General features: G+C 42.5%; 1 protein-coding gene across 16 annotated transcripts in view; it reads left to right on the forward strand.

The window, feature by feature from the left end:
- The window catches only part of IMMP1L (inner mitochondrial membrane peptidase subunit 1), a 74,515-nt gene that overhangs the window by 39,967 nt on the left and 7,215 nt on the right, over positions 1 to 27,333 (forward strand). For 13 of the 16 annotated variants that reach the window (XR_006174208.2, XM_024099977.3, XM_005286875.4 and 10 more), the window contains 3 exons: positions 2,812 to 2,945; positions 3,793 to 3,881; positions 5,191 to 5,317. Coding sequence is in view for 13 of the 16 variants with exons in the window: in XM_024099977.3 (XP_023955745.1) it covers positions 2,841 to 2,945; positions 3,793 to 3,881; positions 5,191 to 5,317 (321 nt within the window). In the remaining 3 variants the exon portion in view is untranslated. Of the gene's footprint in view, positions 1 to 2,483; positions 2,641 to 2,811; positions 2,946 to 3,792; positions 3,882 to 5,190; positions 5,318 to 6,356; positions 6,495 to 27,333 lie in introns of those variants that run through there. The other 3 variants (XR_010600563.1, XR_010600562.1, XM_065592519.1) reach the window with 2 other exon arrangements.

Genomic DNA, 27,333 nt, shown 5'->3' on the forward strand with positions numbered 1-27,333 from the left:
TGCAAAAAACAAAAACAAAACTGTGGCAGTGAGTCTCAGAGCCTAGGCTTACAGACTTGGGGTTGCACTACGGTACTGAAAGTAACAGCGTAGGCATTCACACTTGGACTGGAGCTCAGAATCTGAGATCTGTCCCCCTTGCTAGGTTTCAGAGCCCAAGCTCTAGTGCAAGTCTATAGACCCAGGCTCCGAGACCTGCTGCCACCGGTGGTTTTTTGCAGTGCAGTGTACCCACTGAAGTCACCTTTAAAGGACAGATTGACCACTGCATTACTGCAATTTTCTGCCAGTATAACTCCTGTGGTGAATTGGGCTATAAATCTTTGTCATTGCTAACAAAAACAATTCTCTCTGTGGTTGTGAAGTGTTCCTTATTAAAACTAAAATGTAATACCAGCATATGAAAAAGAACTGTGGTTAAGACACAATCTCTTTATTTGCTTAAAATATCACATCAGTATTATGTTAATATACTATCATAATCTTACAGACTGCTTTTAAAACATAAAGTCAGACCCATTCCCTGTTTCAAAGAGCTTACAGTCTAAAGTTCTGAACTCATGTTTTGACTTCAGATCTGAGGGCACCAATTACTTCTCAAGAGATATTCAGCACCTTGTAGGACAGAGCCCTAAGAAGTTACACAAGACACAGATGTCCTTTAGTAAGGTGGTAGAAAATATTTCATGGTAGCCAACATAAAGTTCATTTTAGCTGAGAAATAAGCATTTTATAGTGAAAGTTAGCTGTTAGGTCCTGATTCAATAAAGAATTGAATTTAAGCATGTGCTTAAATGCCTTGCTGGATTGTGAAAAATACCACTTATAACACACCACTAATTTTAATAAAGTGAATAAATATATCCCAGGGATCTCAAACTCAAATCACCACGAGGGCCACATGAGGACTAGTACATTGGCCCGAGGGCCGCATCACTGAAATCTTTTCATACATGATAGAAAAGTGTAGTCAAACATGAAGAAAAGGAGAGTAATATAGAAGAGTAATATAGTATGCTGTTAAAAGTCAAAGTAGTAACTTTTTAAAAACTGTAATGTGAAGAGGGGTTTTAATAAAATATAAACACCTGTAACTATTCCTTATGTGGTCAGTAACACTGATGATGATATAACAGTCTGTCAACATAGCTGTAATGGCAGGAACTTTTTAAAGTAACTATTCATACAAAATATGTTGCCACTTTTAACAAACATTCTTCCCAACTGATTCTTTGCTATGAGTATACATGCTGAACTTCATACCTCAGACTGCTTGTCTAGTCCATGAGGCCCCACCCCTTCCCCGCCCCCATCCCAACCCCTTCCCAAATCCCGTCCCCGCCTCTTCTCTGCCTCCTCCCCTGAGTGCGCCGCATCCCCGCTCCTCCCCCCCTCCCTCCTGGAAAGTCCTAAGTGCTGCCAAATAGCTGTTTGGTGGCAGGAAGCACTGTGAGGTAGGCAGAGGAGCGGGGACGTGGTACGCTGGGGAGGAGAGGGGGTGGGGGGTGAGGGGAGCTTGGCTGCTGGTGGAGTCAGCACCTATGGTGGGCTGCAGGAAATAACTCCGTGGGCTGCATGCGGCCCGTGGGCCGCGTGTTTGAGACCCCTGATATATTCCCTCTCTGATACAGTGGTACTCTCTTATCTCCTAAATTCATTCTATGTGGTGGATGCCACCTATATGGATAACTGGTGAGTCCTCATCTGCTAGTAATCCAAGTGACAGCCAATCCAGAAGGAGAGATTTTATGCCCAGTACCACCACCTCCTCTCCTGACTTGCAGGCTTCTCCAGTTCTCACTGAAAGAAGATGGTTTGTCTCTGCTGAGGCACCATCTTACATCCAGGTCTCAATAGAGCTTCTGAACATGGACCAGAGTAGAACAAAACAAAAACTCCTTCCCAGAAAAATGATAGCTGAAACTGCCCCTTCTATGTGCTTCTCCTCTGCAGTCTTTGGCAGTGAGTCCATTCTACCCCAGACATAAAACAAGAAATACTGTATTCTCAAATCTTTTAGCTGGGGTAGTATGTGAAAAGAGAGCTGGTCTTTAGCTTATGCAGAACTCAAATCACTAAGGCTTTTTAGATCAGAACCAATACTTTGAATTGCATCACGGCTGCCTCTTGGGTCAGATGTAATATGTTCCCTGTGGGCTGCCACTTCTGCACCAGCTGAAGTTTACAAATGGTTTTCAGGTGTAGCCCCCAATGAAGTGCTTTGCTGAAGTCCAGTATTCAGGCGAGAGAGGCAAAAAATAACTGTGCCAAGTTCCACATCTAAACGGAATGATCACAACCTTCCAGTTAAGTACAAATAGAAAGTATACTTTTAACCAGTGGTATCTGGACATCCAGCAAGAAACCTTAGCTGCAATCTTGTGTAACAAAAGCCGCAGCCCAGGGAGTAGAAATTCTCTGCCATTTCCAGCTATTACTTCCCCATGCCTAACCAGCTTTCCCTTATTTCGGCTTCCCACTAGTTCTCATCCAGATCATTTCAGTTATATGCTGGGCATATCAGTCAACTGCACTTTCTTCATCGAGTGAAATAGTCATAGAGCTGTGTATTATCCATACACTGTTGGGATTATAGCTCAAACAGCACACTATTCGAAACCACAAGTGCTGTTCATCTCAGTGAGTTAATATTTCCATTATTTCTAATAATTTGCTCTTTGTCTTCTCATTAATTTGGAAATATTACATATGGCTTCCTTTTTAAAAATAGAACACATTGAGCAAATACAGCATGTTTTTTTTTTAAAAAGCTTATTGACTAATTATGTACCTTTTATTAATATCCTTTAGGGCCAGCTGCACAACAGTAACACTGTGCTATGCTTCGAGATGTCATGGGAAAAACCTTTCGACTTCTGGGGTATACCATTCAGTATGGATGCATAGCACACTGTGCCTTTGAGTACCTTGGAGGAATTGTTGTGGTAATTTATGTTTTCATGCTAATAAGGATAATGGGTTCAATCAGAACTTTATTATAATAGTGAAAAGTTTTAGTAGTATCAGCATTTTAACATCATACTTCATTTCTGCGGATACAACTTCTAAGTCTATTAGTGTCCAGTTCTGTTTGTTTGGTTTTTGTTTTGGATTAACTGAACAACCACTTCCTGGCTGCAGGAGTTGGCCTCATTACAGGCCTAATATTGCAAAGTACTTAGCTCCTCAAGTTCCACTGAAGCCAATGACAGTTAAAGGCATTGAGCACCTCGCAGAAAGTTGGGACCACAAATAGCTCTTTAAAAAAGGATTTTTTCCCAATCCTGCTCTTAGCGCTACCAGCACTAAACCTAGTAAACCTGGCACCCCAGAAATTGGTGGGAGTTGATATTGTAGAGCTACTGTCACAACTTCATTGCCACTCCCTCTCATAATGGCTGAGGAAAGGATCAAGGCGGGAGGACCCTGCAGATTCTCCCCACAACTTCCTGATGATCCTTGGCTGCTGTAATGGCCTTTTGGGATTGTTGGCAGCTGGTGCAGTATAGAACAGTCTTTTTGGAGATCAAAGTAGACTGATGCACAATGTATTGATATTTCCAGAACACTTAAGTTGTGGGAGCTCAAAAGGAACCTTTATACACTCCCTTTTCAAATGTGTCTCGTACTCCTTGGCCACACCTAAAGAACTAGTCTAGTGTTTCCCCCCAAATTGTAGGTTTTTGGTGACTTGTTTGCAAATAATTTAATCTCGTAAGTATTATGCAAGTTAAAATATTTTGCAAATAGTGTGTTTTTTTTGTTTTTGTTTTTGTTTTTTTTAATTTACAGTGTTCTGGACCCTCAATGGAACCAACAATTCAAAATTCTGACATTGTCTTTTCGGAGAATCTTAGCCGCCATTTTTATTGCATTCAGAAGTATGTTGCTTTGTTTAGATTAATGTTTAGTTTTCTAAAGTTTGTCATGATAATGAATATCTCTCTGTCTATTGCCTTTCCAATGTATTTCCTATGGCAACTAACTGTCTCTTGTCTTTTTTCCTGTATTCATCTTCTTTTAATTTGTTTTTGTAAGTGCCAGTCTCATTTCACTTTATTTCTAGAAGAGAAGACAGATTAAAAGTTTTGCTTTTAGTCTCACAATACAAGATTACTTCACTCAGAGTTCTCCTGGGACGTCGTGGATGTCACTTTTGGAATTTTGGCCAAAAGACTGAAAATCCCTTGTGTCCTTCCAACCATGTTTCTCACACGACCATCACACTGAATAAGACTTCCTATTTTTCGTTTATCTTGTCCTATATGTGGAGCTGCTAGTATTGTTGTTTCCAGGCAGGAAGTTAAGGGAGAGCTTCTCACCAGAAATGATGAAAGTACCATTTATTATATTGTCCCCATGCCACCTTATTATTTTATGGAGCACTGCATGTGTACATAGTGGTCATTAGCCACATAAAAAACAAAGGCCCTTTCCCTGACTATTGTAGTTTACAATCTAACGCATGCAGAACAAGGAGTAATGGTCTCAAGTTGCAGTGGGGAAGGTTTAGGTTGGATATTAGGAAAAACTTTTTCACTAGGAGGGTAGTGAAGCATTGGAATGGGTTATCTAGGGAGGTGATGGAACCTCCTTCCTTAGAGGTTTTTAAGGTCAGGCTTGACAAAGCCCTGGCTGGGATGATTTAGTTGGGGAATGGTCCTGCTTTGAGCAGGGGATTGGACTAGATGACCTCCTGAGGTTCCTTCCAATCCTGATATTCTATGATTCTAACTAAGGGATGATAGGGTAAACAGAAGTAGTGTAGAGGATAACAGACTCTTAGAAATAGACATTGGAAGGTTTCCTGAAAGAAGAGGGTTTTGTAGAGGATTTGAAGAAGGTTGGTGTGTATACAAGAAACTAGGCTGATCTGTGTATACTAGGCAGCAAACACACTGATGTAAATGCTTTTTACTTGTTCAGGGCATTGTCAGATGACAATCAGCTGTATTTTTTGTAATTCAAGTACTATACATTCAATCTCTTCAAATGTGCTTTTTAAAACATATATAGAATAATTGGTCCTTTTAGCTGAATTGTCATGGAAAAAATAGAGATTATAGGCAGTGGTTCTCAACACGAAATAATATTCATTTAATTAAAAAATATGTAATTATTAGTTGTGTATATATATATTCATTCAAAGATTGTTCTATACTGAAATTTCTTTACAATTTGTTCCCCCAGAGGTGATATTGTAATTGCAAAAAGCCCAAATGACCCCAAATCAAATATCTGTAAAAGAGTAATTGGCTTGGAAGGAGACAAAGTCTGTATAAGCAGTCCTTCAGATTTCCGTAAGAGTCACAGTTATGTAAGTATACCTTTCTCTTTTGTAAATCATATCAAGAATTACTTAATATGCAGTCAACATTATTAAAGTAGAAGCTGCTACTTCATATTTAAATATTGATAATTCTTGATGATGTGTAGCTGACTTTTCTTATGAAATTTTATTCTTAATGTTCATTCTTGTTCACTGTATGTCAGACAGTCTTCACAATCGGCATCTTCCATAGTGCTTGAGTCCTAATAAAATGAAGTGCTGGAACTGCTAGGCCCAGCTCCCTGCTGTGGAAGAAGAGATGGCGGCTCAGTAACCAGGGGGAACCGAGGAGGACTCCCTCAACATGGCTCTCAGCTGCAGGTTACTGAGCCACCACTTCTCCTTCCAGAGTGGGCCCAGAAGTGGAAGAGTTGGAGGAGGCAGCATGAAGGAGATGTTATCTCTGCCTCCTCCATCTCTTCCACTTCCAGGCCCACTTCAGAAGGAGAGATGGCTGTTTCTTTCTCCTTCTGGAGTGAGAAGCAGGGTCAGAAGTACTGGAATGCTATTCCAGTTCCTCCAAAAAGGGCTGGAACACTGTTCCTGAGCATTCCAGCATAATTTGAGTGGTGATCCTCCATATCTAAAGCAACTGGAGGCAGACCAGATCTTTACTCTGTTCTTTGCTTGGAACTGCCTTTCTGGAAGAACTTTCCAGAATTTTCTGCCTCCAAATGTACAGATGGCAGATTCAAGGACTCCCTTTTATAGCAGTATTTTCTCAGTATTTTGAAAAGAACTTTGACTAAATTTCACACTGGCTTCGAGGAGTTTTGCTGCAAAACTACTATTTTTTTTTCCATTTAGTTTTCTGAAAAAGCACTTGGTCTTAACCCTCTGAGACAGCAACAGGAAGCAGAAGGGCAAGAAATGTTCCCCATTGCTCACACCATTTCCCAACTAACATGTTCTCCTAGAAAATCCTTAAACTTCATTGCAAGGCTCTGCTGTAAATAATTTGAGTTGAATAGCACTTTAAAACTTATATCTCATTAGTGTCCATAGCTGAAATATACTATTATCCTAGAATATTCTTCTTGGGGGGCAGTCCAAAGCCTGGGCTCAGAGCAAAGATTTGGTCTGTCTTCAGTTGCCATGGAGACAGGAACACTCACTGAAAAGACTGTCTCTCTGACCTGGAAGGTTTTATAAAGAAAATTCACAGGTAAGACACCATTCTCCTTTATCCCATAAATTATAGTGAACAATGTTTTCTGAGACTAGCGGCCTGATCCTGTGAAGTCATTAGTAAACTCAACTTCCACTGAAGATAGATCTCAAAAGTAGTTAATAGTTTACCTAATACCTTTTTATTTTACATATTATACATTAATATATTTGATCTTGTAAAGTTTATCCTGGTAAGTGTACTGTACTTTGGTACCTCTCAGTTTGTTGTATTAGGCTATGTGCGTATGTATTGTATGTATGTTGTATTAGGCTATGATTGAATATACGATCAGTACATTCAGTCATAAACTCTTTAATGAGCAAAGACTATTAATCATGTTGAATATATGTTGTTTTTGTTAGACTGCCAAATTCATTTCACAGGAAAATTTTAACATAACCTTACAGTATTTTAATAATTCGCAATAAATAGTCCAATGTGATAGTGTTTTTATTCTTATTAAAATGTACTACTTTTTCTCCTTTTATGGGGGCAGGCTTTGCAGCACTTAACCTTCTTTTTGGCTAAACGGTTTGTAAGCTTGTTTGTTGGAGGGGAATCATGACACTTTGAGTGACTTGCGAAGCAAGAAATACTAAGGATTGAGCAAATTAGTACCTTCCCCCCTCCCTTTCTTTGATTCTGGTGTCCACCAACTAGTGGTTAGATATTATAGTAAGTTTACTCAGTTAGTAGAGACACTATCTGATACCAGTAGAATCTGTGTAGCATCTTTATCACAGTTGAGACTTCAGTTGCTTCTAGGAAACTGCTGACTCTGTGAGCCAGAAAGAAATGTCCTCCTATCCATTTTTGTAGGAATTGTGTTCAGCTTGCATCAGCTAGAAGCAAGAGCGGTGCCAGGGTTTTTGCCACCCTAGGCGGCAGTGCTCCTCCTCTGAGCATTCGGCGGTGGGAGTCCTTCCGCTCCGCATCTTCGGGGCACTTCAGTGGCGGATCCCGGAGCAAGTGAAGGACCCGTCGCCGAATTTCCGCTGAAGACCTGGAGCGAAAGGACCCCCTGCCACCGAATTTCCACTGAGGACGGCAAAATGCTGCACCCCAAATCCTGCCGCCCTAGGCGACCGCCTAGGGTCGCCTAGTGGAAGCGCCGGCCCTGGCTAGAAGTTACTGTTGGCATATATTACAGATTCTAAGCTTGTGATCTCTGTGCTCATCAGTACCACTATACCTGAGACCTAAAACCTAAGTGTGTTCTAAAATCTAGTTCTACTACCCTCCCTAAATTTGTTCTTGAATTCACTTCTGTGTGTAAATGGGGAGGAGGATATGGGATCCTTTATTATTAGGCATTGCTATCACTTTAAAAACAGTGCTTCTTTGAGAAATGGAGGGAAGAAAAGAGTGGAAGATAGCTGCTGATCACAAAATGGCACCCCATCAGAAGAGTGAATCTATAGTTTGAAAAAGTCTATTTTCCTTCCTTGTTCATTTCTCCTTTGGCATGTTCAAGCATTGCAAATGAGTATTTTACCTTCTTTAATACAAAGTCCATCAAAAATGTATCATAAATCAAGTTGACTAAAACAAAAAAAATCATCCTTGTTTGCCAGATTCTCAAGCCATGTCCATATTATGAATTGCCAGGCTCCTACACCTCCCCGTCCCATCCCATCCACCAGAGTACTTGTGTTGTTAGTGATCTTAAACCAGCATTCATATTTTTTCATAGTAATGGCCTTTTCTCTTTTCCCAGGCATTTTCTTAAATTATTGAATTTAAGATTTAGAAGTTACTTTTTAGCTATAAATTGAGTCTGGCAGGAAATAGACTATTCACAAAATTTCAGATATTTGGACAAATGCATAGTTGTAAAGAATATCAACACTTACGATGCAGTGAAATTGGGTCATGGCATGTTAATCCTTGTTAAATATGTAGCTAATTTTAAATTTTTACAAATGAGAGAGAGCATTTTTCTGAAAATGGCAAACAACAGTATAACCAGACAGCTACGGATCTTAAAGATGAACTGGAAAGTTAAAATGAAAACTGAGTGAAAGTCCACAAATATGCGTTGAATTGCCCCACAATGAAATCCTTTTCTCCCTGTTTCTACTACTTGGTTCTCTGAAGACATTCCAGAATGTCAGCATTATGACATCAACTACTAGAAGTCTCACTGTAACAGATGATATTTGATGTCACAGAATGGTGGCATTCTGGGGTATGTTCAGAGACTCAAAGTATCAAAAAGGCTTTACAATTGCAAAAAGATGTTAGTGTAAGTGGAAACATTTATTTCTGTGTAGAGTAATTCATATTCATCTATTTCTGGACATAACTGAATTTTTATTTTTGCTTTTCAGTGTATTTGTATGAACACTAGAGCCATTTGCTCCAGTACTCTAAAGTCCACCCATCATCACGTGTAAACGGTGATTTATTTAACATTAGAAAAGTTTCTCACTGAGAATTTTACAATAGAATTTTAGACACTGTAATTTGCTTAGCCAGCATTTTTCTATGATATATTTGTATTTGAATAAAAGTTTCCCCCCTCATAATCTAGTTTCTCCTACTTGATCATTGCACTGACGTCATAATGCTATATTTGACATGACATTCTTTAATTATGGACATAACTGCAATACCCTCTGAGGCACACTGTCACTGAATGTTGCCCTCAGTCTCAAATTCAATACAGGATCAAATAAGATCTTTAATACTGCTGTAGGACTCCTAGCTTCTAGATTTCCTGACTTCTACATGCTCTAAAACACTCAGCTTTATTATTGTATTAAAAAAAATTCCATTTAGTTTACTGATATGAGAATGTTTTAGTAAAATGATTTTTAAAACCATTTTAAAAGGGTGAACTATCCAAGGCTGCACTTTGCCTCTTATCATGAAAGAAAAACAGATTTACAGGGGCATTTCTTTCTGAAAATATACCGATCACAAATATGTTTCTGAGCTGGCTGGCTTTGACACCAGGATACACCTCACCATTAAAAATTTGTTAAGAATGTGGGTGTATATATATTTTTCTTTGAGTGCTTGTTCATGTCAATTCCAGTCAGGTGTGTGCATGTACACGTGCACAGTAGCCGGAAGATTTTTCCCCTAGCAGCAACTGTAGGGTCAGCCTGGGCGTCCCCTGGAGTCGTGCCTTCATGGCGCCCATTATAGAGCCCTGCTGCCCCTACACCCCCTCAGTTCCTTCTTACCGCCAGTGACAGTAGCTGGAACTTCCCCTTGCTCTTCTCTTGCTTCAGCAAGTGGATTAGCAGTGCTTTATATCCTGTACATAGTTAGTTTCCAGTAGTTAGTATTGTTTAGTAGTTCTTCATAAGTTTCAGATATGGGTCGTTACCCCCCCCCAACCCCCTACCATTCCCCCTCACATTTGTTACTGGAGCATGCCGCGATCCCCGGGCTTTAAGACTTGCCAGATTTGCGCGAAGCGCATGCCAAAAAGTGACCCCCACATCTCCTGCTTACGGTGCCTGGATGAGGATCACCAGAAAGACCGCTGCAAGTTCTGTCGGGAATTCCAACCGAGAACCATTCAGTAGAGGGAGTAGTGTCTCAAAATTCTCCTTATGGAGGCAGCTCTCTGAGCTCAGTCGGATCCAGGCGCCAGGGATCCTGCTTCAGCAGGCTGTCTTCGGCGCGAAGCACTCCGGCGCTATCTTTGAAGGATCCAGTGCCAAAGAAAGATGCTGGCAAGGAAACTCAGCACCGTCATGGAGCCTCTTGGGGACATTCCAGCCTTCAGCACCTGTCCCAATCGCCGGCGTAGAAGAAAAAGAGGTTGGAGAGAGGCTGATCTCCCTCAGCCATACCCAGGGACCAGCCACCAATGGCACCTCAGTCAGACCACGGCTCAGGGACTCAGAGTGGGGCCATGTTGACGCCTGCCCAAGCAAGGCAGTCAAGTCCGGGCCCGTCTCGCTCACCACACCCATCCTACCATTTCCGTCCACTCCAGAGACTTTCGAGGCGGTGAAGGACCTAATGGGGCTCACGGTGCTGTTCTTGCCGCCAAGACAGGAGAGTGTCTTGGCACCGCAGGTTCCATCCCGGCACCCCGTGCAGTCAAAGGGAAAGCTGGCGATGATGGCACGCTGATCCCCATCACCTTGGCACCCTTCTACTCCAGCACTGCCATCCAGGGAGCGCAGTTGGTTCTATGCTTCTCGACGCTCTACCTTGAGAGGAGCAGCGCCATTCTGGTTCTCCTACTCGGAGTCGGACTCATACCGCTCCGACTATAGCAGGAGCAGAAGATCCTCCTCATGGCACCATAGGCGGTCCCGCCCAATGCAATGGGCCCCTCAATGGCAAAATCCACCGCAGTGGCCCTTTTGGACTTCGTGGGCTTTCCATCAAGCCCGGGGTCACAGACAGGGGTTCCGCTTGGGTGCAGCACCAGTGGCATCTGCGACGTTCATTCCACCACGATTGGCACTGGAGCCAGGGCCTCAGTCATTAACACTGGCACCGATGCAGCACTGACATCGACCACTTCGGCACCGGAGGAATTGGCGGCCCTGATTGCGGCTACGGCGCACCCTCGACACCTACACCGCCTCAGTCATTGGCGCTGGCTGCGATGGTGCCTACAGGAACCCCGGCGTACATGCTCCACTAGGCACTGGCACTAGTGTGGCGCCCAGCGTCAGCACAGACACCCGTGCCTGTCATAGCACCGGGACCAGGCCAACTTTCTGCAGTTCCCACAGGGTGAAGAGATCCCTTGGGTGGGAACGGTAGGGAACAATCCTCCCCTGGTGCTCTCCTTCTCCTCACCAGATGATGCCCTGCCCAGCCCTGCCCGTATCACCTTACTGCTGATAAAGAAAATCATGGACATGACCAATACCCTTTGGCAGACCCCAGCCTTGCTGCTACCTACGGCCAAGTGCAATGAGCTCCGGTACTTTGTGCCCTCCAAGGGCTATGAACACCTCTATTCCCACCCTCAGCCTGATTCCCTGGTGGTGGATGCCACTAACCAGTGGGAGAGGCAAGGATTTCAAGGCCTTCGCCCAAGAATAGGGACGCCAAAAAATTAGACGGGCGAAAGGTTTACTCCATGGGGGGACTGCAACTCCGAATATCCAACCAGCGGGCCATCGTCAGCAGGTACTTCTACAATGCCTGCTCTTTGATGGCTAAATTTACGGAGTTGCTCCCCTCAGACTGCCACGCTGAATTTTCACCTTTGGTTGAGGAAAGGAGACTGATCTCCAGAGCATCCCTTGAGGCGGCACTTGACGGGGCAGATGCGGCAACCAGTTATGGCTACTGGAGTGAGAAGGGACTTGTGGCTCCAGGTTTCTGGCCTCTCCTATGAGGTACAGCAAACCATCCAAACCTGCCTTTGAGGATGAGACTCTCTTCTCAGAGAAAATGGACAAAAGGCTAAACGATCTTAAAGATCCCAGAGCCACCTTCAGATCCCTGGGCTGCTATACTCCTTCAATGCAGTGGAAACACTTCCACCTGCAGCCCCAGCAGTGGTTCGGTCAGCAGAACTGCCAAGACGGGTCCAGAAGGAGGAATTGGAATGGCAGGAGAAGGCCGCACCAACCCTCTGGCTAGGGCTCAGGACAACCCAAGCCATCTTCAGGGGCCAAGCCAGCCTTTTGAAGGCACAGTCAATGACTGTGTACCACACGTGACAATGGATCCACCCCGCCTTACCTTCTCGTCCCAACTAATCCCTTTCTACCGTTCATGGTCCCGTATCACCTCAGACCGATGGGTGCTCCACACAGTAGGCAGGGGATATTCCATCAAATTGTGTGCCCTTCCACCCCCCTTCCCCGTCCCTCTTCAGGGACCCTTCTCACGAGCAGCTCCTTATCCAGGAGGTGCAGTTGCTCCTGCCAACAACGCTAACGCCACTCATTGGGGTGGAAGCTTTTTGTCGGCAGGAGAGCCAACAAACAGCGGCTTTTAGTGACACAGCTGTAATGACACAGCCCTGTCACTAAAAGCTGCATAGTATAGACATAGCCTAAGTCTCATTGACTTGAATGGAGCTTCAGCAACTGTTTAAAGTTAAGTGTGTGTTTAAGTGCTTTCTTACACCAGGGACTTAATGGCATACTTGCTTCAAGGGATAGGTTAAATCAGGTGCATAAACCTCTGCCTATTTGCATAAAAAAGGAAACTGAATTTCCTGTATTCAGAGAACTCTTAAAAAGGAAGCATAAGCTCTTAGAGAAATTAGGAACATGCAGTTTTCCTTATCAGTGGGATGTAATATGAATAGTACAGTACAGACCCATTTACACGCGGATGTCGGGAGTCAAGCCGTCACGACTTCGTGTTAATGGACCACGGGTTAAGAGGGCCATGCTGAAATATCTTAAGATACCTATATATACATGCATAATTATCTAGGATTACATACGCATTCACAGCGTCCCAAATACTGCAGGCCTATCTGTTAACGGCGCTTCACAAGAATATACATTCAAATGTGTAATCTAATAAAAACATTATTACTGCTACACAGCGGTGAAAGTAACTCAGGACACTTACTGATATGGGGCAGGGGTGGCTATGGCCCCCGGAAGGGGTGGAGCTAGGGGTCAGCATACCCCAGCCAGCCCTTCCAGGCCGCCTGGTCCATGCCGCCAGGGGTTCCTGTAGCGATTTAAAGGGCCCGGAGCTCTGGACGCCGCTATCGCAGCAGCGGTGTCCAGAGCCCTGGGCCCTTTAAATCGCCGGCCCCGGGGCAGCTGCTCCCTTTGCCCCCCCCACCCATCGGTGGCCGAGGGGGGGGCAAAAGGGGCAGGGACCGTAAAGCGCTGCAGGGTTCTTTGCCGTGGCAGCGCTTTAACGTTGCTGCCCCTCCCCCCTCCCCATCGGCAGTCCAGCGCTGCCGCGGCAACGGTTTAATGTCCCTGCCCTTTTTGCTGCCCCCGTCGGCGGCCCTACTGGTAGGATGCCTACCAGCAGGGCCACCGATTGGGGGGAGGGAGGGGGCCGGGAAGAGGCAGCAACGTTAAAGCGCTGCTGCAGCAAAGGACCGTCCTTAAAGTGCTGCTGCGGCAGCGCTTTAACGTTGCTGCCCCTCCCCCCCCCATCGGTGGTAAAGACATATAACACATTTCCACTCCGCACTTCCTGTCGATTTCTATGTCAGTGAGTTAGTGAGCAAATCTGTAGTGCTACATAGCAAGTTCCTGTACCGTGTGTTAACGAGTCTCACGTGTTAAATAGGTAGCACTGGAAGGCATGGCGCTACCGCATGTTAAGTGGATTCGTGCATAAATGGGTCTGTACTGTAGTTTGGTAACTGTCTTTCATTTATTGGTAGAGGGAAGTGTTAACAAATACATAGAGAAATAAATATACTTAATTATAGTAGATGATTTCAGTAAACACTTCCTTGTAAAGATTATTGTTTGCTATTTTATCATAAGAAAATGTGGTTTGACTTGTAAAGTATAAAAATGGAGCTTATTTGAGGTGACTCTTCTGATATTTAAATGCATTATAAAACAAATAATCTTGTAATTTGTTCAGTTCAATTGCAAAAAACTAAATCTTGGGAGTTAGTAAGGAAATGGCTTGTTAACAATTAAAATTTGGAATACTTTTTATTAAAGTTATAACAAAACACTAGCTAATCATGATTTAAATTTTCTAATTCCTTTTTGTAAAACTCTAATATGTAAACCAGGATTATAATTCAAATCCTGAATATCCTATTGTTGTTTTTGCCTTTGTTTTAATGCCATTTACCTTAGCTTTAATTTCTTTTGTACCAGATGTTCGGTTACTGCAGCTCTTATTTACAAACTAAAAAAGTGAAAGGGAAATCATCAGAGTAAAACAGCTTGTACATCATAAGCCACCAATATGCTAAGCCCTTGTGTCACTTAAACAGAAGTAGTACCTAATAATATCATTTAATACAGCTAAGGTCTGTAAATAAGGAACTTGCTTTTTGCAAGTTATAGTGATAAAAAGCTGAGATACAAATCCATTTCTCAGCAACACTCCCCTGATAATCAATCACAAAACACTGCTAATGCTGTGACTCTAGCTGATGTGGGGGAAATATGTTTACTTTGTGCTAAAGTGAGGTTCATTGCGGAGATGACATGGGCCTTTCATCCTGTAGCTAACTCCAGAGCTAACATAATTCTGAAGATAATGTGCCTTATTATGTTTACACATATGAGAAGTGGTCTTATTCAGAGCTGTTAAGTCTCAAACATAGTCTGTGTCAAATGCAGTGAGCACTTTTACTATGAACACTGAGAATAATTTAATGTTAATGTAAACAATATATTAGTTGCTGAGACCTAAAATTTCAAAAGACGCTGTTAGTGATTTTAGGATCATTGTTTGGGTGCTCAAGTTGGTACATTGAGCAGTTTCAGAGATCGAGTTCTCAGCACTGTCTAACAATCGGCCTCTTTAAAGTGCTCCACATTGGGCACTCAATAATTGAAGAACCTCAAATCACTAGTTCTTCTTTGAGAACTTGTCCATACAGATCCCATTATAGATGTATATGCCCCATGAATGCAAGCCTGGAATCTTTTAGCCAGCAGTGTATTTCGCAGCTGAGTATGCCCCCTGCATGGGCATAAAGGGCAGAGCAGCCCTAGTTGTCACTATGTGTTGCAGCAAGATGGAGCTTAGGGTGACCAGAGAGCAAGTGTGAAAAATCAGGAGAGGGGCTGGGAGGTAATAGGCACCCATAGAAGACAAAGTCTCAAATATCGGGATTTTCCCTATAAAATCGGGACATCTGGTCACCCTAATGGAGCTACACAGTGTCACTGTCTGCTTCCCCATTAGTATCTTAAATAGTATTAGGACAGGGTTTTTAGATACTCTGTGTTGCTGCTTTTTAGTACGATGTTTTACTTAGTGCCCATTTGAAAAAAAATATTTTAAAATGTATTTTTTTCCTGACACTCTTTGTATTGATGGTGCAGGTCATGGCTAAGTCTCTATCTTTGGGCTTTAAAATCTGCCCTGCTTGTGAATCAGGTATGTCTGTAAGTGATGGGTTTACACAGATTGTTGCTAGAGCTCGAGGGAATTTTTCAGGAAAACATTTTTTCATAGGAAAAGGGCATTTCATCAACATAGAAACTTTTCACAGGAAAGGGATGGTTTCGATGAATTTCCTGTTTAAAAACATTTTTGAAAAATGTTTCAAAATTGTCAGAACAACCTACTTTGACATTTTCAAAATGAAATGGTCCATTTTTTGTTCAGAAATGTAAGTTATTTTATAAATGGGTGAGTAAAAAAGTTTTGAAATTACTGAAACAAAACATGTTTGACCCAATCTGAATGTTTTTTCAGATTTTTGGTTTGCAAATTTTTTTGAGGTTTTGACTTTTTGTCCTGATTCAGGATGGGAAAATGTTTCAAAATCTCAGTGCTTGCAGGATGAGAAAAATGTTTCTGCTCAGCTCAACTTGTGATGCCCGTTTTTAAAAGTGTTTTTAATGGTGAAGTCAATGAGAGGAATGTTTTAGACTCTGAAGTTCTTCCTCAGCATAGTCTACTGTTTTGAAACCTATGCTAGGAGCTAGGAGGTCTTCTGTCTCTAAGAGACCTCTTGCTTCTCAAAAGCTTGCTGAGCTTTCCCTTCCATCCTCCTCAAGTCAATGAGTGGCTCCTACTGCCTGTGGTAGGAAGTAACAGGGATTTTCTGATGTTGCTTGACAGTGGTCACCATCCCTGGTACTAGACAAGAAAAAGTCTGTCTCATCATTCTAAGTTTCCAAGCCAGCTCCTTCCAAACTGGATCGGCACCATGTCACTTCAGAAACTGGAATCCTGCTCTTCCCTTTGGTATCACATCAACAATCCACTGTGACGGACACTGCTACTTTGGTAACACAGATTGCTTTTACAACTTCTGTGGACATAGTGGTTATGCTGGATCTGGAGCCTCCACTCTTGGATGTTTCTCCAGTTTCTACTTGCTCTGTGTCCCTTTCAATACCAGAACCAATGATACAGATTATGAAAATCTTGCTATGACTATCATCTGCAGTACCAACATGTTTCTGAGACATTGGAGTCTGGATTTCCTTGTTCTGTTGCAACTCCTCAGAGAGCTGCATCATTTATGGAGGAAAATCTGCTTGTTTGCATCATCATCATTTCATAACAGTAGAAACACTTCTCCTAGATTTTCTATTTGTTGTCTCAGCCTCGTTCCTGAAAGGGATTAAGAAGGAGCCCCTCTCGTGATAGATCCCATTCTTTTGAGAGGTTTCAAGCATCTTGATTTCCACCTTTATGGCATCATATGCCTGCCCATTATGGGATGCAGTTTTAGCCTTACTGGTCAGGGTGGAACACTCAACATCTCTGGATCCTTATTCATCTAGACCAGGGGTCTCAAACTCAAATGACCACGAGGGCCACATGAGGACTAGTACATTGGCACGAGGGCTGCATTACTGACACCTCCCGCCACCCTCGCCCCGCCCCCACTCCAGCCCTTCCATGAGGCCCCACCCCTGCCCCACCTGTTCCCAACCCCTTCCCCGAGATCCCCACCCCAACTCTTCCCCCTCCCTGCCCTCAGGGGGGTGCAGGAGGGGTGTGGGGTGTGGGGTGTGGCAGGGGCTCAGGGCAGGGAGTTGGGGTGTGGGGTGCAGGAGGGGTGAGGCAGGGGGGCAGGGGTGAGGGGTGGAGGGGATTCAGGGCAGTGGGTTGGGGTGTGGGGTGCAGGAGGGGTGAGGGGAGCGGCAGGGGATCGGGGTGCAGGAGGGGGTTCAGGGCAGTGGGTTGGGGTGCAGGAGGGGTGCGGCAGGGGGTTCAGGGCAGGGGGTCGGAGTGCAGGGTGTGGCAGGCAGCTCAGGGCAGGGGGTCGGGGTTCAGGAGGGGTGCGGCAGGGGGCTCAGGGCAGGAGATCTGGCTGCATGAAGGGTTCGGGGGGTGGGCTCTGGTCTGGCGCACACCGGGGGCAGGGCAAGCTCCCTCCCTGCCTGTCTGCCCTGCCCCTGCGCCATGCCGCGCCGCTCCAGGATGTGTGTATTGCTGTTGCATCAGGCACCTCCCCCAGCATCTCCCATTGGCCAGGAACGGGGAACCGTGGCCAATGAGAGCTGCTGGGGGCGGTGCCTGAAGCAACATCAACACACACAGCAATGTCCCTCCCTGTTCCCCAGGTTCCAGTTGCTTCCTGGAGCGGCACGGGGGCAGGGCCGGCAGGCAGGGTGGGGCCCCAGGTTTGAGACCCCTGATCTAGACCCAGATCTAGGAATCAATCATCTCCTAAGGAACAATCTAAGACAGTGCAGCCATCTAACCAAGGGTTTGTCTAAGAACTTGAGTAGGCTCCTCATTCTGAGGAGGAGGCTCTTGTGGAGGAATGAGAGAATCAGCCCATCGCTATGGCTACATCATCTCCCCGCCCTCCACCCAGATGAAGTGGTTATTTTATCTCCACAGTGATTTTTAAGGCCTTTCAGGACCTGCTTAAAAGAATGACAGACGTATCCCTTGAAGTCAATCAAGAAAGGTTCTATAAATTATTCAACATTTTTCATCCAGTCTGTCATGGCTGCTTTCCCATGCCAATAAATGAGGGTATCCTTGAACCTGCTAAAGATTTGTGGCAGACCCTCCACATTGACCTCAGCAACGTCTAAAAGAGAAGACTACGAATACAAAGTTCTCCAAAAAAGATCTGACTATTTCTTTTCACGCTCACCTTTAGTAGCAGCCTGATCCTCTAAGTCAATGGCCAGGGATAAGGACCCCCAAAAGATGATCCTTCTAGGGAGAAAGGTATATTCTTCAGCTCACCTTCAGATGCAGATTAATAATTATCAGGCTGTGGGTGCTAAGTACGACTCTCTCCAGTGAGACAAAAATCTTATAGCTGGGCAAAAAGCTCCCTCACGATATTAATTACCACCAAGTTGAGAACATTACAACCTTTCATAAAAGACCTTAGTTGGCATATTTTTATATAGAGTAGGATTGTATACAAACAGTTGCTTCAATTGCTTATTCTTTGGAGTTCAGACTTCCTGTTCTGCCCCTGGGGTGTCAGGACCTTCACTGTCACAATATTTACCTATGTTTTTTTCCACAAGGCTCATGACTGCCTTGTGGAGACTAAGGTATGTCTATAGTGGAGCTGGAGGTGTAATTTCCAGTTTGGGTAGACATACCTGTGCTAGTTCTGATTGACCTAGAACTCTACAAATAGAAAGTAGCCTTGGCTGGATGGGCTAGCTGCCCCAAGTACAAACCTATCTGAAACCCTATGTACGTTTAAAAAAAATAAAAGTAAAATTAGTTCATAATAAATTTTAATGTAAAGTTGCAGTAGCACAAATTTTCAAATGTATTTATTCAAAACCTAAACTATATTTAAATATTTTTTTTAAAAAATCAGGTGGTTTAAATCTCTCCACCCTGGATCTCTAACTATATGTAGGTCCCAAACCTGCAAACATTTATGCATGTTTTTAATATTGCTGCCTTAAGTAATCTCATTAATTCAAGTGAGGCTACTCATGGTTCTCATGATAGCGAAGTTAAGCACATGCATAACAGTTTGTAGGATTGGGGCATTATTTACCATTGTCGGAATCTGACTTATTTCTTAACCTCTGAAGAGTGATGTTGAAAGAAAGCATCTCCTGACCTCCATCTGACTGCCTTATATATTTCAGAGATGGGAATTCCACAATGATCTTGACTACAAAGCAATCGTAACAGTAGTGGAATGTTCAAAAACTTTCTGAACCAGGGCTACCCAGAGGATTCAGGGGGCCTAGGGCAAAGCAATTTCAGGGGCCCTTCCATTAAAAAAAGTTGCAATACTATATTCTCGTGGGGACCCCTTTGGGGCCCTGGGCCTGGGGTAAAATGACTTATTAATATGTTTGTGCAACTTCCTTCCAACATGTAGAGCTATCACTTTTCTGCCATAAAATACCAACTAAATACCAACTAAAAAAGAGAGGTTGGCCAATTTTTTAAAAGTTTGCCTCCAAAATTGCACCGGTAAGTTTTTCCCCATACAAGCAAAACATGATTGGAATATGCAAATGGATATTTGCCTGGAAAAAAAAAAAAAAGGGTAGTTGGATGTGAATACAGATTGCTCAAACAAAGGTACATGTAATAATAAAACAAATGAATGTGGGCTTGTAGTATGCAAATGTTTGCTCATAAAAAACTTTATAGATCCATTGTCAGTGTCTGATTTAAAATTTGGCCCATTCAAGCCACTTGTGGAAAAGATTACAGAAAAATGGTTCTGGAGCAGTTAAGGATCCTGACTTTAAAATGCTATTGTGTCTGAAAAGTTGACTTTGTAAAAATGACATTGTGCGTTTTCATAATCATTATGTCTCACTCACTTATTTCCTCTAGAAATGTGCATAGTTTACAAGTAAAAAGATGAGTCGTCTTGTTTTTTTGTTTGTTTTGTTTTTTCTAATTTCCTACCTCCTCACAAATCTACATAGATCTCTAGCAGTCAAGCTGGATTATTTCCATATTGTTCACTTTTACCCAGCAATTGAGGTTTTTCAGGCCAAAGTGTTCCTTCAGCTACACCTGTCTTCAGATTATGCCTTCAATGACACCTGTACAACCCCATTAGCTTTAAGTGGGGATAAATTAAGGTTGATCAGTAAGCGATTTTTAGATTGCTGACAGTCCTAGATCTTTATACAATTTATTAGTGCATGCTACATGGAATTTATTAAAATCAGCAATGGACAAAACAAAGTTTACAGTAAATAGTAAATTAATTATTTTGACGTAATTTACTGTAATAACTTTCCAGCATCACCTTTAATATAGAAAAATGCTGCAACTGAAATCCTTGCTGGTAGGGCATCTCACAAGTCCAAAATTGGACTTTATGCATAAGCAGTGAGATGTACTAATAAATCAAAGTGCACTTTGGTCCAGATCCTCAAGGTCTTTAGGTGCCTAACTCTCACTGAGGATCTGGGCCTCTGTGATTTAACATTGTTTCCTTTGAAGATCATATGATATAACATGGAATTTTAGTATTAAAATCTAAAGATAGGTCAAGACTTACAATCTTAGTTCTTCTGCCTAAACAATCAGATGACTCACATTTTGAGAAAATAATTCACAATATGAGTAAACATTTAACCACAACTAATTTCTAAAATAAAAAGATACTATTATTGCACCGTTGTCACTGTTCCTTATTATAATAGAACAGATCAGGGTCACGGAAGTGTATTCAAATAAATACCCATTTTATAGTGGGTTAGGAATGGTATATTTTATTCATAAGCAGCTCTTGCAGTAAAACCACTCAATGTGTCAAATGAAATGAATAAAATATTCAAAAATACATATGAATTTAAGGCAAAATGGCTGCTGTTCTGTATCTTAAAATATAATATTTCAAATAATTCAAATCTGCAATAATGTTCAGTCACTCAGTAAATCTTCAGTTTCCAGTTCTCATATAACATTACCTGAAGAGAACCAACTGAATTTATACTTATAATTATTGATATCAGATCTACTTTACATTGACTTCTCATGCACATGTTACTACTGTGAGGATGTTTCCAGTGCAGAAGGAAAAGGATAACATGAATGTAGAGATTAAAACTTATTTCCAAAATATTGAGTTCTGGTTCTTTTTAGTAGATTTATGGCATTTTAGGCCACTTGGCAGCTTTAAGATGAACAACCTTTATTGTAAACCCAGAAGAATGATGAATGCAATTAGGTGATAAACAGTGTATGAATAGAGTATGCCAATTAAGCTATTTGATACCAACTTTGTTAGATATATGCTGCAGGTTATAGGATAATTAAAGGATTAAGAAAAAATAAATTTTCATTTGTGAGACATGAAATATGCAGTACTAAAACAGAACTGTTGATCTTTTAGATCTTATGCTTTTCCTTAATTAGATGCAATTTACTTAATCAAATAAATACATTTTATTAGTACTTAGTAAATGTGTCATTTGATATTGTAGGTTCTTTCATCATATTTCACTTTAATCAAGAAAGTTAACACCTGTGGTTTATTCACAAAAGCTTTTTTTTGTTAAATGAACACCCACAGGCAATGAAGCAATTACATTTGTTGCTTGTACCAAAGTAGGAGGCACTTAAATAGACCTTAGTAGGGATAGATGAGAACTTAGAGACTTTATTCTTTTGTCCAGCACTGAGATTAGCTCTTATCATAGCTCAAGAAGGAAGCCTCTGAACTGAAAAGAAAAAATGGGAATGATTTAGGGTTCTTTTTAAATTTAAAACTTTGATATTGCTCAAGGTGATTAGAATACCTGTGACCTTATGAACGTTCAGCCTTTGAAAAGCACAGGCTATTGTAGAATTCTGAAAGAAGAGACCACAAGAGCATGAGTGTATAATTCTCTGTGCTTTTTATTTTGGAACAAATACATCTACTTCATTATTGCTGCATATTTACATGCACGTAAAAATGATAGAGAAAATACACTAAGGCAGTAAATGTTACTTTTTAAAATTCTTTTGATGTTAGATGATTGCATCTTTGTTCATGTTGTACATAGCACATTACTCCTCAGCTATTCCCACAGAAATCAATACAGGCACCTCGTACACAAAACAGAATTGAAGTCAAGGAGACTACTTGAATAGTAAGATATGACTCAATGTGAGTAAGGGTGCAGAATCAGGCCTTTTGTGACTTTTATCCATTTCTAAAAAGTAAATACATAAATTATAAACCTTTACCTTTCTAGAAGTACAAAATCAGTATAACTCTAAGGCCTTTTGCACTTAAAACTTTTGCCACGTTAACTATGCCAACGTACTTAATGTGAAAGAACTCCCCTAGCGTAGATGTAGTTATATCAGTGTAAAATTGCTTATATCAGTATATTTTATTCTAGACAACCTAAGTGAAATAAGCTATGCCACTATAAAGTACCTTATACTGGTGTAATTGCACCTGTACTAGGGCTTTTCTGGCACAACTGTGTTGGTTAAAAAAATCACATACCGAGCTGACATCGTTATTCGAGTAAAACTTTATGTGTAGACCATGCCTAAGATGAGAGAATACTAGCAATGGTGATATTAGGTAGTTTGATTTTCTCTATCACAGTCTTGTTCCAAGGATAAATGTGAATTTAACAGTAGGGATTTTTGGTTCTGCATTTAGATATAATTAATTTTGTCATAGAAGGCTAAGCTGCTGATTCACCACCTGCAGTGAGTGCAGAATGCAGCAGTGTGACTTCTGTCATGGATGTACAGAAGGAGAGTCTAGTCTACCTATTGCTTTGTCTTCTACACTAGCTGTCTGTATAGGTCAGTTTTGATAATCCACTGTTAAAATGTAAAGCTTTCAGTGGACTTGGTCCCAATATCTTGCTGATCTTCTCTGGCCTTATATATCTTCTTGACCCTTTGGTAAGAAAGGTACTACACTTTTGGTATTGAAAGTATAGTCTAGAATGAGCAAAGCCATATTTTTGCTTTGGAATGCCCTGCCTTCTAACATTAGGAAGGCCAAAGGTCCTGATCCTGCAAAGATTTATGCACATACGTAACTTTATGCATTTTGAATAATCCCATGGAATTAATTGATTGACTCAGAGTGTAAAGTTAAGCATCTGCATAAGTCTTTGGAGGACTGGGGCTTTAGCTTTTATTTTAAAGGGGCATAAACAACTTTTTTAAAAATTATTGATTGTGGCCTATCTTAATTCTTGGTTGTAGTGAGGTGCCTAGATGATGGACACACACCATATAAAGGTACCATACTGTATTATTTTTAGATGTAATAATTTTGACAATACTTTAAAGTCAGTTTTTGATATGCAGAGTTCTGTCATGCTTTCCATCAGGATTTGTAAAAGTTACCAAAATTGTGTATTTCATGGTGTAAGACTATTCTTCTTTGCAAATATGCTCTCTAGTATGCAAACTGTGATACCAGCGAAGCACATTTATAGCACTATATAGGAAACAAATGGGCCGGAGTTGAGATAATTTCTGCTCAGGAGCACATGAAGATGTGAATGGCTGCAGATGTTTGTGCATAGTTGTTCTGCAAATCCTGGAGTCCTGATCCCACCAACCCCTACCTGTTATCTTGCTAATGAATGCTTAGCTCTCTGCTTTGCCATGTGTCAGTTGAAGCGAGGTGGAAGAGAGGGGCTATTTGTGTCCTGATGATCAGACAATACCACTGCCTAGGGTGTGAGACAGTTTCAGAACTGTGCATGACTAAGGATTGATTAAAAAGACAAGGTGGGGGAGATGTTGGTGAGACAAGCTTTCAAGCTTATACAGAACTCTTTTTCAGGTCTTCAGGACCTGTTTTTTTTATTGGGCTATAGCCAATCGAGCCTGTTACCTTTATGCACTCGATATTTCTGATACTCCTTTCAAATGACAGTAGTTTTATGCAAGAGAGACAAGGTGGGTGAGGTGATATCTTTTATTGGATCAGCTTCTGTTCAGGACAGAGACAAGCTTTCGAGCATACACAGAGTGCACTGTATGTAAGAGAGCGGTATGATTGCTCAGAGCTCCAGTATGAAACTGGAGAAAAGCCTGTTGAGAGTCTTTGGGTTAAGTTTAGAAGCGAGAGCAACAAGGGTGATGTCGTGATGGGCATGTGCTATAGACAACCGGACCAGGAGGATGAGGTAGATGAGGCTTTCTTTGAACAATTAACTGAAGTTTCCAGAACACAGGCCCTGGTTCTAATGGGGGACTTCAATCAATCACCCTGACATCTGCTGGGAGAGCAATACAGCAGTGCAGGCTACCCAGAAAGTTTTTGAAGAGTGTTGGGGACAACTTCCTGGTGCAACTACTGGAGGAACCAACCAGGGGCCGTTCTCCTCTTGACCTGCTGCTTACAAACAGGGAATTGGTAGAGGAAGTAGAAGTGGGAGGCAACCTGGGGCAGCAGTGACCATGAGATGGTTGAGTTCAGGATCCTCACAAAAGGAAGAAAGGAGAGTAGCAAAATACGGACCCTGAACTTCAGAAAATCAGATTTTGACTCCCTTAGGGAACTGATGGGCAGGATCCCCTGGGTGGCTAATATGAGGGGGGAAGGAGTCCAGGGAAGCTGGCTGTATTTTAAAGAAGCCTTATTGAGGGTGCAGGAACAAACCATCCCAATGTGCAGAAAGAATAGCAAATATGGCAGGCAACCAGCTTGGCTTAACAGTGAAATTTTCGGTGAGCTTAAACACAAAAAGGAAGCTTACAAGAAGTGGAAACAAATGACTAGGGAGGAGTATAAAAATATTGTTTGAGCATGCAGGGGTGTAATCAGGAAGGCCAAAACACAACTGGAGTTGTAGCTAGCAAGGGATGTGAAGGGTAACAAGAAGGGTTTCTAGAGATATGTTAGCAACAAGAAAAAGGTCAGGGAAAGTGTGGGATCCTTAATGAATGGGGTAGGCAATCTAGTGATAGATGATGTGGAAAAAGCGGAAGAACTCAGTGCTTTTTTTGCATTGGTCTTCACGGACAAGGTCAGCTCCCACACTGCTGTCCTGGGAAACTCAGTATGGGGAGGAGGTGAGCAGCCCTCAGTGGTGAAAGAACAGGTTAAAGACTATTTAGAAAAGCTGGACATGCACAAGTCCATGGGTCCAGCTCTAATGCATCCGAGGGTGCTGACGGAATTAGCTGATGTGATTGCAGAGCCATTGGCCATTATATTTGAAAACTCATGGCAATCGGGGGAGGTCCCAGATGATTGGAAAAAGGCAAATATAGTGCCCATCTTTTAAAAAAAAGGAAGAACAAGTTGGGGATCTACAGTCCAGTCAGCCTCACCTCAGTCTCTGAAAAAATCATGGAGTAGATCCTCAAGGAAACCATTTTGAAGCACTTGGAGGAGAGGAAGGTGATCAGGAACAGTCAACATGCATTCACTAAGGGCAAATCATGCCTGACCAACCTGATTGCCTTCTGTGATGAGATAACTGGCTATATGGGTATGGGGAAAGCAGTGGACGTGATACATCTTGACTTTAGCAAAGCTTTCAATACAGTCTCCCACAGTATTTCTGCCAGCAAGTTAAAAAAGTATCGGCTGGATGAATGGACTATAAAGTGGATAGAAAGCTGGCTAGATTGTCGGGCTCAACAGGTAGTGATCAATGGCTCAATGTCTAGCAGCCAGTATCAAGTGGAGTACCCCAGGGGTCAGTCCTGGGGCCGGTTTTGTTCAACATCTTTATTAATGATTTGGATGATGGGATGGATTGCACCCTCAGCAAGTTCACAGATGAGACTAAGGAGAGGTAGGGATAGGGTCCAAAGTGACAGAGACAAATTGGAGGATTGGGTCAAAAGAAATCTGATGAGGTTCAGCAAGAACAAGTGCAGAGTCCTGCACTTAGGACGAAAGAATCCCATGCACTGCTACAGGCTGGGGACTGACTGGCTAAGCAGCCATTCTGCAGAAAAGAACCTGGGGATTACAGTGGATGAGAAGCTGGATATGAGTCAACCGTGTGTCCTTGTTGCCAAGAAGGCTAACGGCATATTGGGCTGAATTAGTAGGAGCATTGCCAGTAGATTGAGGGAAGTGATTATTCCCCTCTATTCGGCACTGGTTAAGCCGCATCTGGAGTATTGCATCCAATTTTGGGCCCCCCACTACAGAAAGGATGTGGACAAACTGTGGAGAGAGTCCAGCGGAGGGGAACAAAAATGATCAGGGGGCTGGGGCACATGACTTATGAGGAGAGGCTGGGGAACTGGGCTTGTTTAGTCTGCAGAAGAGAAGAGTGAGGGGGAATTTGATAGCAGCCTTCAACTTCCTAAAGGGGGGTTCCAAAGAGGATGGAGCTCGGCTGTTCTTAGTGGTGGCAGATGACAGAACAAGGCGCAATGGTCTCAAGTTGCAGTGCAGGAGGTCTAGGTTGGATATTAGGAAGCACTATTTTACTAGGAGGGGGGTGAAGCACTGGAATGGGTTACCTAGGGAGGTGGTGGAATCTCCATCCTTAGAGGTTTTTAAGGCCCAGCTTGACAACGCCCTGGCTGGGATGATTTAGTTGGTGTTGGTCCTGTTTTGAGCAGGGAGTTGGACTAGATGACCTCCTGAGGTCTCTTCCAACCCTAATCTTCTATGATTCTATGAGAGCTCATCTTCAGGTCTGGGAAACTTAACCAGAATGTCACAACCCAACAGATTGTTTAGCATAAGTAGTTAACAAACACTTCAAGGGACCATTCAAGGTGAAGTGGTGTGTTAACACCGCTCCAATCATAGGGAGGCGGGAAAGCAGCTGGGGGTGGGGTTGCTAGTGGTTTTAGGTTGTTGTAATAAGCCATAAATCCAGTGCGTCTATTCAGTCCATGATTTTTAGTGTCTAGTAAAGTCTTTTGGAAATGTTGTGCAGGTTTCCTTTGAGGATGAGGATTGATAGGTCAGATATAGAGTGATCACTTTGTGTCTCTCACCACCAGAAGTTGGTCCAGTAACAGATATTACCTCACCCACCTTGTCTCTCTAATATTGTGGGACTGACATAGCTACAACACTGCATACAGTAGTTCGATGTGTCATTTGTAGCTCTGGGAGATGTTGGGTAGTGGATTACACCAGCAAGGTCATTTTGCCCCTATGGATGTAATACTGCAGGACTGAACCTGACAGTAGATCATGGGTGGAAGGGAGAAGTGGTTGTGGTGAATGCTGTGCATGGGTAAACTGTCAATAACAGAAAATAGCATAAGTATTTGCAGTGGGGCATTTAAAGCATAACTGTAGCATCAGACATGAAGGAAATTTGAGTAAAGTGGAAGTGTCAGCACATTCTAAAACCTAGATCTACAGGCGATGGAGTGAAACTCCATGCATTTA

Source organism: Chrysemys picta, chromosome 4 (genome assembly GCF_011386835.1).
Source record: "Chrysemys picta bellii isolate R12L10 chromosome 4, ASM1138683v2, whole genome shotgun sequence".
Classification (NCBI taxonomy): Eukaryota; Metazoa; Chordata; order Testudines; family Emydidae; genus Chrysemys; species Chrysemys picta.